The sequence below is a fragment of the Ammospiza nelsoni genome, chromosome 14 (assembly GCF_027579445.1).
Source record: "Ammospiza nelsoni isolate bAmmNel1 chromosome 14, bAmmNel1.pri, whole genome shotgun sequence".
Taxonomy (NCBI): Eukaryota; Metazoa; Chordata; class Aves; order Passeriformes; family Passerellidae; genus Ammospiza; species Ammospiza nelsoni.
In genome coordinates, this window is record NC_080646.1 from 6,706,195 (window position 1) to 6,724,393 (window position 18,199).

The following is an 18,199-nucleotide window of genomic DNA, read 5'->3' on the forward strand; positions in this document are numbered from 1 at the left end:
TCATTTTCCTGACCAATTTGATTCCTTGTCTCCTTTCTCAGGATTTATCTGAGTATTTTTTCTACAGTTGAAGGTATTTCTAAAGGACCAGAAAAACTAATTTAGTATGGCAAGCTTGTTCCTTAATTAAATCTTTTTTGGTATTACAGTACTGAATACAGGTGGTGGAAATGCAAATTATAGATATTTTTAATGACCACCAAAATAAATGGCAGCTATAATCTCTTGTCTGAAAAAATAGTGTAAGATGCTTGTCATGGCTGTAGTTGATTATTTATAAACCTATGAAATAGTTTCTGTATCAAATTGGGAAGAGACAGAGTATGCTTATGAACAAAAAGAGGATCTCAAACCTTTCAGTGTCATGGTGATTATTGTTATTACTAGTTCTGTTCTTGTTTCCCCTTTCTGTGGAGCAAGAGTTGAACTTTTGTCTACTGGAGTTGTTTTTTCTGGATGTTTTGGTTTTTTTTTATTGTAGAAATAACTCCTTTGCTAACTGCTTAATGCATTAAAATAAATGTAAGGAGAACAAGTTGCTGTCTGTGCAAGGTCTTTGGGCTGCTTCCACTTGAAATGCATAGACTGAAAGCCCTGGTTCTGTCCCAAACCCATGAAGAATTGGGGTCTGTGGGGTCACAAAATGTGCAGGTGCCTTACCCTGTTCCTGGTGTTTGGTGTGTGCTGCTCTCCCATCTCCTTCCCTTCTCCTGTGCTTGTTGCGTTTCTTTTTCTCTTGAGGACATGTGCTGAGCTGTGGAACATGAGCTGTCAGCTTCAGGGAGCTTTAACACTAAAACCTGCCCTTTTTTCAGAATATACAGGCTATCACTGAGATTCAGAAGTTGCTTCCAAGTCTATGGCTTCAGCAAAATGTTTATTTTATTTTTTTTTGCGTCAGCACTTCATTCCCATGTCCTCATCATCCTGCTTTTCCCTCTCTGTCCCAGACAGCCATCTGGGCAGGCTTTGCAGCATCCTCCTCTGGAATGATTAATGCTGCATAAGGTCATTTCTCACAATCATCTGGCAACATCCTGGGGTGGAGCCCATGTGCTTTGCTCATCTTTAACTTTCAACCAGCCACCAAAGTCCAGCCTTACTGGGAAGCTTTTTAATGTGCCTCTTGGGAAATGATTCAGATGAAGGGAGTCAGGGACCCACAGATCGTTGTCAAAGGAAGGGGTTGCAACTCAGAGTCTTGAATGTTGTTTAATTTCTGCCTTTGTTTTGGTTTGCTCTGAGAAAACACTCAAATACATAAAAGTTTTGCATTTATTTTTGCAGAGTTGTTGTATCTCTTAAAAAAAAAAAAGCAAACAAAAAAAAGCCCCAACAGCTGTGAAAAAAAAGAAATAAACCCAAAGGAATAAAACTTTTAAGTGAAAGGCTTTCACATCCACTCCAAATCATAAAAGTTATGATAAATACTTTGTACAAGGCCACTGTTGAGGTTAATTTTAGGGAAACTTAGTTTTAATTACTCTACTCAATTATATATCAAGCCAACTAAAGACACTGACTCCTTTAGTGGAATGGTATTCCAAATAAACTTCAGGATTACATGGTTCAATTTTTTCATCTTAATTTTTAAAATACCCTTACACCTTTAATGTCTTTGAAGCTCAGGGGACAGAGAAAGTTTGTGTCTCAGCACTTTGCATGTTGTGATCCTGGAAATTATTGAAAGAATATTTGAATTCCCCTTATCAAGACCTCCTACAGTGGAGGAATTTAGTTGAAAAAGTTATCTTATACACCCACCATCCCAGTGATTTCTGTTATGCATGGAGAAGTACACATGTCCTTTCTCAGAATACTCACTTTTACACCTTATCTTATTTTTTCTTAGAAGCTTCTCAGCAAATACTGAGGGCAAAGAAAATGCCTATTAGCAAATGTCTGTAAAGGCTCTTTTTGGCCACAGTTAAGTCCTTAATTCATTGAGGTGCAATCCAGCATGCCTAACTTGAAGAAAATTAGTATTTCTGTAATGTTTCTTTTTTTCTATAAGAAAAGAACACATTCTGTTCTGCAAACATGGTATTTTCTTACTCAAATAGGATTAAAGAACAATGCATATTTACTGGCCAGATAGCCAATTTTTTTGCAGTGGTGACTACAATATAGATGTTTTAGATGTGTCAGCCACACTTGGCATTTTTCAGACAGAGTCATCTTTCATATTAACTGTTTTCCTTTGTTTAAAAAAAAAATCATTGAAATGACGGCAGAATATTTTTAGAAGAATAAGCATGGGCCACGAGTTCAAGGGAATTGTGCATTGTGTTCTGTCGTCAGTCAAATGCTCAAGGTAAAAGTTAAAATGGAAAGTTAAAATGGATCAAATGTATTTCCCTTTTTTCAGACATCTCTTTGAGCTGCATTTTCTGATAAAAGCCCTAAATCTTCCTTGTTAGGGAAGTGGGTTTTGTTGTGCAGCAGTATTCTCATCTGGGAAATAAAAATTCCTCTTTTTACTCTAATTCCTCTCTAGTTAATTTGGTGTTCTGCACTATTGTTTTTAGATTCGCATCCAGATTGAAAGTTTCCAAACTCTCCCATGCTTCACACAGCTGATGGGGTGAAGTCAGTCCTCTCCTCTCCTGCTCTTCTGCCCCAGTCCCAAATCACAGAATGGTTTGGGTTGGAAGGGACCTTAAAGCTCATCTTGTTCCACCCCTGTGCCATGGACAGGGACACCTTCCACTAGACCAGGTTGCTCCAGAGCCCCATCCAGTCTGATCTAATGTCTGACAGTATTTTTCTGTCTTAGAAAAGTGGCAGACTGTTTCCTCCACTGTAGGAGTGTTACCCACATAATGACTGCTTGATTTGTCTGTGTTTAAGCAATTCAGTAAGCTCTCATCGTGACTCACACAAATATCAGATGGTCTTGAATACTGCTGAACATCATCAGAAACTTCTCAGGGCTTCCATTTCAGCTCTCTTTTCTTTAAGCCTCAGCTTCCTATTCAAATGTATCAAATCCATGGTTCACTAGTTTACAGAACAGTTTTCTGAAATTCATTGTTAGTATTTGACATACCTTAAGGTGAAGTGAATGTTTTTGGAGGAATGTATTTTTAGTGTGTTTTTTAATGCTTTGTGTTTAAAAGGTTCTTGTATTTTGGTGTTGTGCTGTGGATGCTGTTTTGTTTTTTTTTTTTTTTTTCTCTGTTTCCCTTTGATGGATGTGAGAGGGGAAGCAGTGTGACAGCATTTAGTTAAACCATCTCAGGAACATTCTTGTGTACCTGTTAAACTGAACCAAAAATAAAAAATAGCTAAGCTGGAAACAGGGCTTCTCTCTGAATAGTGAAATATTCAATTAGAAGATATTTTGAATATCTCAGTTTCTTTTTGTTCAGTCAAATAAAAAGCTGATAGCTTTTACAGTGTGCCCCCAAATAAAGCACAGAAAAACAAAAGTCTCTGGACTGTTTAACACCGCTCCTGCTCATCCTTCTTTCCATGTGGTCTGTTGCCCATCTTTCCTTTCCAAGAACAGATTTTGCATCCAGTTTTCTTCTGCCAATGCTTGCTGACAGCCTGCAGCCCCTGGGGCACTCAGCTCCCTGAGCCCACTGTGTGAGCACAATTAACCACCAGGGTTTTGCTGACTGCCCTGTGGTGTATGGCCTGACAGAGCTCTCTGCCTGTTATTATTTTAAATGATACAGAGCTCTGCAGCAGCATAAATTGAAACTTCCCATGTCAGTCCCTCAGGGCAAACACCATTTCAGACTGGAGGTGATGTCAGAGAGGTGCTTGTGTTTTTTGTAGTGGCCACAGGGAACGAGATATCTTCTGGGGCTGTATGGTCAGCATGTGGCCTTTGGCCAGAGAGAGCCAGTTTGGCTTCTGCATATGTTCTTGGAGCAAACTAAACCCCAAAATTACAGCATGACTCAAAATCTCTAATACAGGGCAGCTGTTCCTGTAGAACAATATTTTTCAGTGACAGTTGGATTTGAAAAATGCTGCAAACCCTGGTATTAACTTTCTGTTTAATGGAAAGTAGTTGGGGATGGGGAATTAAGCTTTTTTTTTTTGGTCTGTTTTCTGCAGCTGAGTAATTCTCCTTTTTGTGTGGCATGGTGCAATGGAACAGTGTGTTGCCCTTGAGCTCTACAAGCCCATCCCAGTCCCACAGGAGAGGCTGGAATTTGTCATCAGGAGTTGTGATAACCCCCTTCCCCATTACTTGCTCTCAGTAAACCTTTGGCATTTTTATGGCACCTTGATTGATAACAGGTTTAGCCAGAAATGGGGAGAGGAACAGGATTTGCTGTGCAGGATGAAATATCAAACTGGGGAGAGGAAGGCAGGCAGAGGATCTGAGCTGGGGAATGGCAGCCAGGGTGGAAGAGATCACCCTGCAGAGCATTTCAACCTCTTTTGAAACCAGAGCAAAAAGTCTCAGTTCTATGATAGTTAATTTGCCACCAACTGAGAAATCTCTCAGCTTGTGTGAAATACAAAATATTTGTATTCACTTAAAATGTTAAATGTATTCACTTCATTGGAAGTGTTCAGGACCAGGCTGGATGGGTCTCTGAACTACCTGATCTGGTGAACGATGTCCCTGCCCACAGCAGGGGTGTTGGACTAGCTGATCTTTAGAGGTCATCTTTATGGATCTTCCAGCCCAAACCAGTCCATGATTCTACTTTAAATTACTTTGAATTTTTCTCACCCCAGCAGCCTGAAGAGGAGCAGTCTGCCTGCGATGTCACCAGCTCCAGCTCCTCTGCAGACGACACCGTGTCCCTGGAGAGGAACTCATCCCTGGGCAGCGACACGTCCCTCCCCTTCCCACCCGTGGGGAGCTTCGCCCAGCCCAAGGACAGGCACAGCCTGGATGGCAGCTGCACCAACATGGTGTCCTCAGAGGGAGGAGAGAAGGAAGAGGAGCTGGACAGCATCACGGACGTGCCCGCGCCCTCGTCCGTCCTGCGCGGCTCCATGCGGCCGCTGTCCCCTTTCCGCCGGCACAGCTGGGGGCCCGGCAAGAATGCCACCAACGAGGCAGAAATCAATCAGAGGAGGTGAGTGAGGAGCTGCTTTGATTTGCTCTGCACCCACTCATGCATATTTATCTGAGATTTAAAGCTGGCGTGATAAAACTGAAGAGTTTATCGCATCACTTTTGATTATTTCTTTTTCAGTTTGAAGAGGTTAAGACAATCTCCTAATGTATGTTTGTTTGGTTTTACTTAAATTAACTTTGAGGATTAAAGTACTTAATACCTACAGTATGCTTGAGCTTTCCAGAGTAAATGGAATTACCTCGGGACAGGTCTTCCATTAGAACTGTCACCACCCCTTTCTGTACAAAGGAATTATTGGAGTGTTAAATCTCACTGACCACAGAATAAACATGAACATTGTTGCTCTGATTGTATTAAGGGATAACACAGGCACCAGGGTTTAAAAAAATTCTGTAAAAGCTCTTCATAATGGTGAGATGGGTCCTCTCTGTTTCACAGAATTGGTTCCCCCTCAGTCCCTCATGTACAGTAAGTTCCACCCAACTCATCTCTGCTGTCCCTGGTGTTGTTCAGGAAGATTTGAAGGAGAAGTTTTCCCTTCTGTTCTTTCAGAAGGTGCAAGGGGGAGAGATGTACGAGCCATGTGAGTGTGTCCATGCTGGTGCCAAGTGACTCTGGGAAGAAAAGTTGCTCAGTCTCCCATTTCAGTGGGGAAGGAGATGAAATAAAGGAAGATGCACACCAAAAAGTAGTAATTGTTGTGAGGTTCTATGCAATGCCCTGCACTGTTCAGCTTTTGGGCTGTGGGGTGCTTGGGGCCAAACCCTTTGTATTCTGAGCCCAGTGGAGGTTTGGCCAGTGTTTTTAATGTGCTTTAATGCTCTCAGAGCAGTCAGTTGCTTTAGCAGGGTCAGGGTGCCGTATCCTCCCTACAGCTCACAGAGGCTGCAGCCCCAGGTGTGCAGGGCAGTGCCACTCTCTGGCTGCCTGTTGTGTCATGGCAAACATTCTGCTGTTAACAGAAACAGAGCCATTGCATGTGGGGCTGGATGGCATTAAATTAAAACTCAGCACTCACAATGGGTTCCTGAAAATTCTGACCCCTTTGGATAATCCAGGGAGAGGCAGCAGCCTCCCATCAGGAATGTATGCATCCTTTACACACAGCAGCTGTTGGTATCACTAAAGGATAATAATTAATTAATATCACCTTCAGGTTTTAAAGTCAATGTTGAAAACCATTCAGGATTTTCTAAGTAACATACAGTGAAAGATTTTTGTTGTTGTTGTTTAACACTGTCACCCTTTTTGGGCTTCATTCCTGGTTCCCAGGTAGTATTTAAATAAGTTAAGAAATCCCCATCAATTTTTAAAAGCAGCAAAAGAGTCAGCATACCTGCCTGTTTATGACAGAATGAGTCCATAAGCTCATAAACTCATTTGGGGAGATTTATTTTTAAGTGTAGGGCCTGATGCATAAGGATTTCTGGGGGTAATAAACTGCATAGCTGGCAATCACTGCTAACACTGAACAGATGGGGTTAAATTCTCCTGCATCCCACTTTGGAGGCTGTTTCTGATATGGGAAAATACATTCACTGTAAGTGTAAGAAAATCTGAGTTAAAGGAACAGTAATTCTTCTCATATGTTCTCACATTCAGCTGCAGCTACATAAGGATAGCTGTCATGTAGGGTAATTAAAAAAGAAAAGCTGGGTGGGTCTGTGGTACTGATTAGATTCATGTTTGTTTTTATGCTTCTTTTAGAAAGGAATTTGGATTATTTGCTGTGTTGTTTTGTTCTTTTCTTTGTTCTTTTCATATGTGGCTGTTGTGATGTTGAGACTCTCTCGTTGCTTAGTGAGAAACAACAAATACTGAGGAAGGGAAGTGCTAACAAGTGACTTTCACTCAAATCAGTTGAATTCTGAGTGTTTGCTTATTCATTTATTTCACATGCAGTAGATGCTTTTCCAGTAGAAGGGGAAAAGTCCTTATTGCAACTTGACTTTTGCAAACCTTTGAAGTGGAGTAGCACTGAGCACAAGCCTTGGCTGAGGTTTGTCCTGCTGATGGGCAGGCTCTGTGCTGCTCCCACCACCCTCTGTGCTCCCTCCCCTCCTCTGGGCACCCATGGCACTTCTCTGCTCTGTAGGCGAGCAGCTTGCCCTCACTAAATGAGGAGAAAAATAGCCAAATAAAGTGTAATTGCCACCAGAACCAGCCCAGGGATCAGAACTGGGCTGTGCAGCCAGGAGGAGGAATGGGGTGACAGAGTGCACCATCAGCTGAGCTCTGAGAGATGCTTCCTGCCCCAGCAATGATTTGCAACCCCTGTCCACACCAAAAATAGTCCAGACCTTGATGACAAAGATAGCTAAGTCAAGTTTAGATAGAGGACCCAAAAAGCCTACAGAAAAAAAAAAATCAACTTCTTGTAAAATGTGATATTTTCCCACTGTTATGTGTTTTCTGTTTGTAAAAGGGATGTAAAAAGAGTGTAAAAGTTTGTTCACGGAAAAGATAATGAAAAAAAACCCAAAAATGTAAAAAGATGCTCAGTTCCCCTTCGCTTCCCATCCCTCCTCAAATGCACTTCACAGATAATCCTCATGTCTGCATTTTGCTATTAAAAATACAAAGAAAACCAACAAGGCTGCACAAAAGGATGTTCATCCTTCAGTTAATTCCTGACATTCATAGCAAATTTGAAATGCCTGTCTTTCAACAAAACTGCAGTGTGTGTTAAATGTCCAGGCTGGGCAAAGGAACACCCTCATGTTTCACTGATGGATTAAGCACTGCAGAACTGGAGCTGCTGTTAATCACTATTGCTAACAGCTTCTGTCAAAGTGTTTGGCCTTATCTAAACTTTAAACTGACTTGGCTTTGGCAGCAGTAAAGTTGCAACATGGTCAATACCTGTGCAGCCTTCTTTCTGTACAAAATAAAACCAACCAAAGCCCAGATTTATTTGTAGAAGAGAGGAGAAACACAGATTCAGTACTTCCTTTCATATTCCATTTTGTGTTTTCCCTGTATGTCCATTCCTTCTGTCTGTGTGTTGAGGATATTATTCCTTTAGCTGCCATTTGTTAAGTTTTTTTTCATTCAAGCTGCTGACCATTCTCCATGATTCATTTTCAGTTCAATGCGAATTCTGGGGGATGGTATAAAGAAGCCTCCCATTCATAGGAGAAGGTACAAAGCCAACTAATGTGACTAACTGTTTTGTGTTTGAATGTCTACTAACTCCATCTTCTCATGTTAGTAAACCTGTAGTACCTCTGGAAGTGTTGGCATTGGAGCTGTGCATCCCCCCTGGCTGCTTTCTCTCTCCAGTCTGACCCATGGGCCCCACAGAGCCCATGCCTGAGCTGTTTTCTCCAGAACATTATGTTAATAATGAAGAGAAATCTCAGATATTATTTTGTTGGCCTTTGCCATGTGTAAGATTTGGAGTTGATCAAGACAGTGGTTTACCTGGGAGCATGTGTGTGATTTGGATTTAAAGCACATCAGAGACTCCTGGCAAGACTTGCAGGAGGGGCAGCTGGGAGAAGGGATGGGTCAGACACAATCTCAGACTTGGGGAACACTGCAGATCTGCAGCTGGTTCAATTAAATGGCTTTAATTTTGCTCTTTTGATGGTTTTTATAACCATCTTCCTAAAATATAGAAAATAAGATGTGTTTTTCTCTTTGCTTCCATGTGTTTTTCCTCTCTAAAAAACTTTCAGTTTCTCATCCATCCCACAGATACACAGTTCCACTCATGTTACCTTTGCATTGGCTATTAGTATATAAAAAAGGGTACTTAATTTTTGACACAGCAGATGTGGACTGTCCACACATAGACATTTTAGGCTAAAGAAAAAAGAGAAGTTGAACTTCTGTCCTTCAGTGGTTCAAGCTTGTATCACCTCCCATAGCCTGTTACTTCCCCTCCTGTGCCAGGTTAGCTTGGGATTTCACTTCAGCTGAAATATGGATGGGGTGCTGTGTGTGTACACAAGCTGCCACATTCCCACTTGTGAAAAGAATGGTGTTGTGACCAAAAAAATCACCGTGCCTCACCATGCATCAGCATCAATGAAACTCAGCAGCACTGTACAGTTCAAAAGAACATTCTTAGAAAAGATTTTTTTTTTTAAAAAAAGGCACAAGGAAGAACATGCTTTTTTACTTCCAAGAAGCCTCTTCATTTGCACCACTGCAGGAAGCAGTGCAGTGCTTGACTTCTCAGCTCATGCAAATGTTCCTATTTTTATCAGTGTTCTATTAAGGCTCCTCTGTAGGAGCTGTGTTATTATTTAGAGTCAAAATATCTGAAACACTGAGCTTACATATAGAATAAAGAAAACATCTAGAATACCTGGTCATATCTGAAATGTGTGATAATCCTTTCATAAACACTTTCTCACTTTTTCTGGTCTCTAAACCATTTTGGAATCATCCTCTCTAAGCCCGCTTGTGGAGCAGGAGCCTGAAACTGATTCCAGCTGTTCATGCTCTCCCACAAGGCTGGTGTAGATAAAAGCTCCTTCTCCTCCTCCCCAAGCTGTCTTCTGTAAAGGGTTTTTTTGCATGCTCTGCATTGATGTTTTTAGGATTTTAGGGTGTTGCCAACAGGCTGTGGGTGGCTCCCCCACAGTACTGTGGTTCTGCAAGAGTGCTTTCCACAGCCTTTGCCAACAGATCCCCTTCCTTCCTTCTCTGAGATCTCAGCACTTTCAGGCTTCCTCCTACATATGTAGGGCTCCTCTTCTTCCCTCCCCTGCAGTTTTAGTGTTTGGGATCATCTCCATAACACAGCAGTGGTCAGGAATAAAAGCATCTTTTATAGTGTAAACATGACATGATTAATGAAGAGAATCTTCTTTCCTTTGATTGAAAAGGGGCCACACAAAAATGAGTGGCTTTGAAAAGCAAGGTGACATAAGGATATCTCAAAGGGTCCCCCAAGCTCAGAGCTCTTGTGGCCACGAGCAGATGGCCTGGGGAATCATGTGTGACACCTTCCTTTGGGATGCTTTCTCTGCTGCCCCTGAGCAGGTCTGAGTGACCCTCTGGGAGGCTGAACCCAGGCCTGAGAGTGCAGGTTGTGTGTGATGGAGGTGGATTTCCTGTGGCCTGAACTTGGTTCCTCTATGATTTTACACAAGTATTTTAGTCCCTGCCATCCCCCACCAATAGTTAAACATCTGCCATTGTGGTTGGAGTGGGTGAGGATGATGAAGTACTTGGAAATATTGGCATGTTATGGGAAGGAATGTTTTCATGAAGAATGTTTATAGTACTATGCTGAGAGCTCCAGGTGAAGCACACCTTTTGGGTGTGTCCTCACCCAGTTAATATCCTTTATAAAACAGGCAGCAATTATCTGAACTCTGCCATTGAACACCCATCCAGAATGTTTCCAATTATCAAACCCTTCCAGAATGTTTCCAGTGTTGCAGTGTGTGTGGAAACCCCTATATAACATGAGATGGCATGACACGATGCATTCAGTGGGTTCAAATCTTCATCTGTGCCCTCAGAGGCTTCTGGCACTCACAGTTCCTTGTCCAGGAATGCTTAAATTTGTTCTGCCCTTTTCACAGGCTCCTGTCATGGAGCAAAGCATGTTCTGGCCATGTCCCCTCCTTGCATGGATCTCAGACCAGGACCTGGGAGCAGGGCTTGTGCTTATGCAAAATTCCCTTCAGACAGTGAATGCTTCCTGAGCAGCGTTTTCAGGATTTAGAGATCATGCAAATGTCATAGCTGACAAGAAGATGGATTTCTCTGTTTCTGCAAAACCTACAATTGGGCCATGAGCTAACAGATAAAAAATAACAAAAGCAGTCTAAAATAAGAGCCAAAATATTTACATTCTGCATTTGCATTTCTTATGTCTTTCATGATGCAACTTTGGGATTCTTTTGGGGAATGGGAGCCGAAAGGTTTTTTAGTTAGTAGCACTCTTGATTTAATCCCAAGTTAACAGTAAGATTAGCCTGTTTTTTCTTCCAGCCTCTTTCACTGACTGTGAAAGACTGCAGCATTTAAGAATGTGTCTTTCTCCTTATTTATCCAAGCCTAGCCTGAGGTTATTAGTATTTCTATGGAGGGGACTTACACTGTGAAATATCTGTAAGGGATTCTTTTTCTGATTTGAGAATGCGAGCTCCCAGGAAAATACTAATAATTACTAACACAGTGGTTGTGTGTGATTACTTGCAGATTGGCTTTGGTATGTTTTAGCCTTGTTTTTCCCAAAAACCTCCCTCCCCACAAGGAGCACTTTTCCCACTGCAGTGTATAGTAACTGATGGGGTGAGTTTGGGGGAAGTGTGAGCTGTCCTGCTCCCTGTTCAGTGGTAACCTCAGGCATTTGGGGCACTGTGGTGAGTTTGTTCAACCAGACCTGTGCTACTGCATTATTTCTGAGTTTGTTGGGTTTTTTTTTTTTTTTGAGGTATGTGAGAGTGAGAGTCTTTTAGCAATCCCCATGTTCCATAACAATCCGATAACCACTGCCCTTTTCCTTTCTTTGCCTCTTTTGCTGTTCCTAGTTTGAGCTGGTGTCCCTCAGGCGTACAGTACCTTGCCATGGGTCCTGACTTTACTTGTAGAAGGTATGGTATGAATAAACGTGCAGCAGCACAGGAGCTCTGCAAACACCCCTGTCGTCAGCTTCTCGTGCATCCTGCACTGCTGCTCTGGCTGAAGCGCGCACGTGTTTGTTTGCTTGGTCTGCTTTTTCAGCAATTACTCGTGGGAGTGGAGCCTCAGGGCTGGGCTGCAGGTGGAGGTGGTGGCTGCTTTCCCCTGGCCTCTGGCAGTGAAGAGGCTGCACTGTTGGGTTGAGCTGCTCTGCTCCGTGGTGACTTCGAGCCGTGGGGTTTTTTCCGCAGCAGTGATCAGAATGATAATGGTGACAGCAGCAAAGAATCAAAGCAAGATTTAATATGATTCAGCACTTCTCTCTGTACCAGATCAGTCTCATAAAGGGTTTAAGTTCACACAGACTTGCTCTCTGTAAATTGAAAGATCTAAGCTTTTCTTCAAGGAGACTAAATCATGTAAAACCTTCCCTGAAAAAAACTGAACACCACAGATGAAAATTTCCAAGGCTCTTAAAGTTTGATCTTCTGTAGAAAGTCCCAGTGCTGAAATTGGTGTTTGCAGGTCACTTCTTTACCCAATATTGTTTGGAAGCCAGTCCCCCAGATTTTATGGCTTTATAGCTTTTCTCTAGCAGTTTTTGCTAGGTGGGTAGAGCTATTAAAACTCTTCTTCTGAAGAGTACATATTGAGAAGGAAATCTGCCCTTCATGGACAGTTAATTATGTTTGGTGTATATATGCCAATCAGCAAATTACAAACCAGTATCACTGATAACTTTTATGGGCTAACATTTACAGGTTTTAGCTAGTTTTGTCACAAGTACATGATTTTTTTTTCTCTACTGTGTAGCATCATTATTGCCACCTTGGAATGTAAAAAATAGATATTCTTCCATCCTAAATAATTAGTAGAAATTGCACTGATTTCTACCTACAGGTGTTTTAGAATAAACTTTTAAATGCCTGCTGTTGATACACATTGATGAGTCACAATCTTCCTAAGGCAGATTAAATTATAAATGCTTCAACCAGTCTTTTTTCTCATTAATTACCACGAAAAATGGTTTTTTTAAATTACTGAATCTTCTTATTCATGGTTTATTGCAGTTTTTGCTTTCAAGGTGCATATTTATGAGCCTTGTAATGCTTCTAAGGGACTGCAGAACATTAATCACTGCTATGCAAGTCTACCTGAATTTAAAGCTCCTTTGGTTGTTTAAATCATCTGTACAGCCTGTAGTATGTTTTCTTTTTCATGTGTTTCATGGCAGCTTGTTCACCACAGACATCATGATTAGCCTCAGGTTGGGTTATAAATCCAGGGTAGGGCTGGCACTTAGTGAGTGTCAAATCCAACATTGGCCATGGATCTGTGCTGCTGTCCTGGGAGGCAAATCTGCAAAGCTTCACCCAGTGAACCCACACTGGCATTGCAGTGGGTTTGTTTGGGCACGAGGAGCAAAAGAGTCGGAAGCAGAATATTAGAGCAAGATTTATCAGATTAAATAGTCCCATGTGAGACAGGATGTGTTTTGTATAGGTGGGAAGAGAGTGTCACTTGTCTATCAGCATCTGTCTCTACAGAGTTTGGCCAGATGTTTTATTTCTAACAGTTCTTCAAGCAAAAGTTTAGTAATTTATTTAGCTTTGAGTTATTGCCCAGCTCTGCTGAGCAAGACCTAGCTCCCTCAATAGATGATAAAATAAAATTGATTGGGTGATGGAAACAACATTTATTGAACTTAAAAACAAAACCACAGCATGGGTAAAAGAGAAGCCACCTTTGGCAGAGTAAATGACATTATCAGTGCCAAAACTGTGCAGTGTCAGGATTTAAAATAGATTCAGAGGATGTGGCTGCAGAGATGAGAGTTACAGCAGCTGATGTGGCTGCTGGGAGTGGTGTTGGTCCAGGACAGGCAGCACCTGGTAGTTTGATTTGGGTGGCTTTATTCCAAGGGAGAGCCTAATAAAAACCTATCAAAGAGAATACGTGGAAATGCCAAAAATCTTTAGAAGCGGTGTTTCTGGATTTTCCTGTGCACCACTCAAAAAGAGTAAAGAATCCAGTAGGAAAGGCAAATGACCAGGAGTTTCAGTGGTTGTTCAAGCAATGAACAAACCTTTATGTCTCATTAGCAGCACAAAGATGTTGCTGTTTGCTCTGAAGAATAAAGAACGTGCTGAGGAGTAACACCTGCCTTTGTCTGCACACTTCAGTGCCTGCTCTGTGTTTTATGTTTGCAGGTGCTCTGTGCTGAAAGACGCTGGTCCCTGAGAGTTTGGCAGCACCTGACCTCTGTGCTTTCTCTTTAGTTACAGCCTAGAAGGCCTTACTGGAGACTCTGGTGAGAACAAGAAGCCCTCTACAAACCTGGAGGCTTCTTCCCTGAGCTCCAAAGACCTCAGGAGGAGTCCCCTTGCCAGCAATCAGTCCCTGGTGCTGCTCACTGAGGAGCTCGAGCAAGGAGAAATCAGAGACTACAACCACCAGGTAAAGCTGTCCAGCTACTGTTGGGAAATGCTGCATCAACATTTTGGAAGTCATTTTCCCAAGTGACAGTCTTGCAAAGGCTTTCACCTTACATGTACATATACATAATGTTAAAAATCTTTCATCTTTAACATGGAGGAACCTCCAGCTATTTTAAATTTTCTACTTCATTGCAGCAACACAACACTTGTGTCTTCTCTTGCTTAGAGGAATGGCATTTTTGGGGAACAAACTGCTAAGCATCAGGGGTTTTTTTTGTCATATTGAGCCACAGCCTAGTTTTGCTGAGGAACTGGAGTCACAACAGCAATTTCCATGGCTATCAGAGAGTTTTAACAGTATCTGATTTTTAATGCCTTGCAAGAAAATCAAGCACACATAGTCTCTGTGTTGCATAATTAGTTGTCTGACACTTAAGAGGCAAAACAAAATGTTGCATTTCACCTGAGTACTGTTTCACTGTTTCAAAGTGAGAGTTGCAGTAAACATGAGCCCTGAGCTGGGCTCTGAAGCTGGGATGGTTCTGTCAGTCCTGACATACTCAGCGTGGTTCTGTCCTGTTCTGCAGGTGCATCAGACATCACAGCCACAAGGATTTAACTTCTGCACTTCTGCTGCTTCATCTCCACTGACCAAATCCATGTCTCTAATGTCAATTAGCAAACCAGTGCTCGACAGTGAGTATTCCAGTTTTCCCTTATCCACTCTGTCATCTCTATAATTTGGTATATCTTGCTTTCTTCCCAAGACAAAATGTGCTCCTGCCCGCTCCTGCTTGCTTTATTACATGAAGTACATGTTTCACTGCTGCATGGAATTGTGGGTGGATAGGCAGAATTCATTCAGTTTAGTTTTGTTCTTCCCAGTGTATCCCTGCTATTATCTTTCTGTTAGGTTTCCTTTGTGTGGGTTATTTTTTTCTTTCTAAATTAGACTATTGCAATGGAAACTATGATTTATTGAGTTTGTTAACTAAAAAAAAAGGATCTCATTTTGCATCCTTTCACCTTTCAGAGTTTCTACCTTTGATGTCAGGTAAATTCTACTTGAGATCTTTCTTCCCTGCATCTAGATTTTTTTTAAAGCTGATACATGGAAATTTGAGAATCCATGTCTAGATCTCCTTGGAGGAGTTTGTTGCTATTCATTCTGAGTTAAATATTTTGGAGCAGTTGGGTGTAATTTATTGAATCTCATTCCTGGAGAAAATAATAAAAGATGATTCTATAAAATTTTCCATTTTAGCTTAATTGAAGCAATAACAAGCACTTAATTTTGCAACTTAGCTGAATTGATTCTTTCAGCTGAAAAAGTCATTCAGAAGGCTGCAGCTGGATGTGCTTTGGATGTATTACACATGTTTTCATTTTATTAATTGCCAACCAGAAATCCTATTGTCATTTTAGCTCGTGTCAATTAGTGATGGTGTCTGATCTTTCCTCTTTATTAACGTGATTCTCCCTTGCAAAGGACAACAGGATGCTCTAAGAAAAGTGTTTTATTCATGGAGGAGGCTCGCTGGAGGAAGCTCAAAGGGATTGTGCTTTGTAGGAGATGGTTTTTCATTCTTCACCATGATAATTCCATGATTAATAAGTATGTGGCCTGACAGATGTGTCCCCCAGCAGCAGTAACCAAACCAGGGCAGCTCTGTCCTGTGGAGAGACCAGATGCTGCTCTGTGTGATGGCACTGCCTCTTCCTTTCTTGGGCTGAAGGTCTTCATTGTTGTTTTCTGAGGCAACCAATTTCTTGGCATTGCACCCAGCCTCTGACCAAACACCCAAAAACTTGGCTGGCTCCCCAGAAATGAGGGAAATGTCCTGTGACCTTGTGTTAAAAATGCCATGGAGCCTTGATTATCCCATCTCCTTCTAGAGCCAGCCTGGCCACCCTGGTCCCTGGAGAGAGAAGCAAAAGAGGAGATGTAGTAACCTCTCCAGAGGGGCTGTGGGCAAAGCAGCAGGGTTAGTCTGGTGCTTTGAGGCAGATGTCTGTGGGTTTGGGACACTCAATGAAAACATGACTAACGTTCCTCTGAGCTTTATTTGCTCAGTCATTAATTTGTGACATTTTTATAGGAAGGTGGTTTTTGAAAATCAGAGCATCCAAAAGGAATAACGTGGAAAATTTAGCTCGTGGATTTTTTTTTCCCAGTCCTGACACCTTCCTGACTACAGAAACTTCAGTAAATCATCCAGAAAAGTTGTGATTGCCCCATTCCTGGAAGTGTTCAAGGCCAGGTTGGATAAGGCTTGATACCTGCTCTAGAGGAAGGTGTTCCTGCCCATGGCAGAGGGCTGTAACTGGATGAGTTTTAAGGTCCCTTCCAACCCAAACCATTCTATTATTCTGCTTTTATTTTATAGCTTTGAAAGAGGAACAGTGATGTTTGAATTGTGACCATAGGACAGTTTGGTGCCTCTTACAAGGAGGTCTTGGTGTATAAGCTCCCTTGTGTCACCTGGGTTTGATGTTCATGTTTTTCCAGCAGGACACTCGAGAGTTTTGCAAGAATTGTATGGAAGTGAATTCTAGGACAAACTCAGTTCTTTATTCCACTTGCATAATTTTGTGGTAGGTGTTTAAAAAAAAAAAAAAAAAGACCCTGTGATCCCTCCAAATGTGTCTGAATGGGAAGAAAGCAAGATGCTGTGGTCGAGAACTTCAAAAACTAAATCCAGATTAATAAACATATGGAGGGTTTTCTATTATTTTACTGTTTATTGTCACTTGTGCTGAGGCAGGAGCAATTTCCAAGACCAAGTTCCTAGCCCACACTGCATCTGATGTGTCAGATGTTCCAAGAGCTGATGTGGCCATTCACAATGTTAATCCTTCAGCATTTTATAGAGGGAGGTCACAAGAGCTGTTGGCTGGAGTGCTCGGAAGAATGCTTTTAGCGTTGGAATAGCAAATTTCCAGTGTGGAGCACTGTTATAAAGCCAGGAATTGCTATAAATAAAACCACTGAAATGGAAGTTGAACTGTGCTGGCAAAGGTGGTTCAATTTACAGTAAAGTATTATTGTTCATCTTGACTTTTAGTCTAAATAGACAGTAGACTACAGAAGAAAAAGTCATATTGCCTAATTGTGTTCTTCAGGTCTGGAATACTAGAACAACTCCTTCAAAAGGCAGTCTAAACAAAACTAATGCATGGATCTTCCTAAGGATTCTTCCATTTAAATGCCTTTACTGTGCCCATTTTAGTCAAATTGCCTGTAGACAATTGGCATTTGTGACTAATGGCTGGAGGAAGTGTTATGGAGCATTTGCTTTCCTAGCATTGGTTATTCTTTGGACAGTGTTTTTTGTATTCTGAATTCACTTTTGATGTATGATACCAGCCATGCAAAAAACCCTCCTTGTACTGGCTGAAAGGCCATGTTTTATTCAAAGAGAGAAATAATTGCTTTGTCTTTCTCTTGGAAGAGTAGTACTGATAAAGTCTTTAGCCTGTTTTCCCTGTTCTGCAAGTGAATTGATGTGTCCATGGCATGACTCAAAAGTTCCTGAATACCTCTGCTGAAGATGTTTAATGTAGGTGCTTTAGTAGAACCCTTGGGTCAGACCTGTCCCAGGGGCAGGGGTTCCTCAGCCCTGTGCCAGGCACCTTTCCTGAGGACACTCAGATGTACCAGCAGTGGGTGTCCAGCTACCAGCTCGCAGCTCAGAGGTTCCCACCTGTGCTTGTATGAAGAGAAGGTTTGGGAAGTAGGGCCTTTGGGAATCCAGTTTTAATGAAGAATGGCTATCTGGCTCTTAATTCTCTTTTCAGAGGCCATGCACTTACAAAGAGTTGTTGGGAAGCTGCTGCTATGCAAGGGTTGCTCTTAAAAATAAATTATGGGATATTTGATATCCCATATTAGCAGACTAATTGCTGAGTTGGGCACTATGTTTGGTAGGCATTATCCAGGCAAGGGCAGAAGAGGATGTAGTGGGGCTTTTCTCATGTTTAGGCAGTTTCTTTAAAAAAAAGGCTCCTAAATTTTAAAATAAGGCAGAAGAGATGCTTGTTTTTTCTGTTTTATTGTGGAAGAAGAGAAAGGAAGTTTAAGTGTCTTCTTTTTAATGCTGGAAATTTTGAAGGGCATGA

At 41.7% G+C, this 18,199-nt stretch overlaps 1 protein-coding gene across 1 annotated transcript in view; it reads left to right on the forward strand.

Annotated features, from left to right (window-relative positions):
• AKAP13 (A-kinase anchoring protein 13) overlaps positions 1-18,199 on the forward strand; it is a 209,482-nt gene that overhangs the window by 151,766 nt on the left and 39,517 nt on the right. Inside the window, exons 13-17 of the mRNA XM_059482575.1 lie at positions 4,705-5,051; positions 8,142-8,195; positions 11,552-11,614; positions 13,922-14,099; positions 14,668-14,776. Of these exons, the coding sequence (XP_059338558.1) occupies positions 4,705-5,051; positions 8,142-8,195; positions 11,552-11,614; positions 13,922-14,099; positions 14,668-14,776 (751 nt within the window). The remainder of the gene's footprint in view (positions 1-4,704; positions 5,052-8,141; positions 8,196-11,551; positions 11,615-13,921; positions 14,100-14,667; positions 14,777-18,199) is intronic.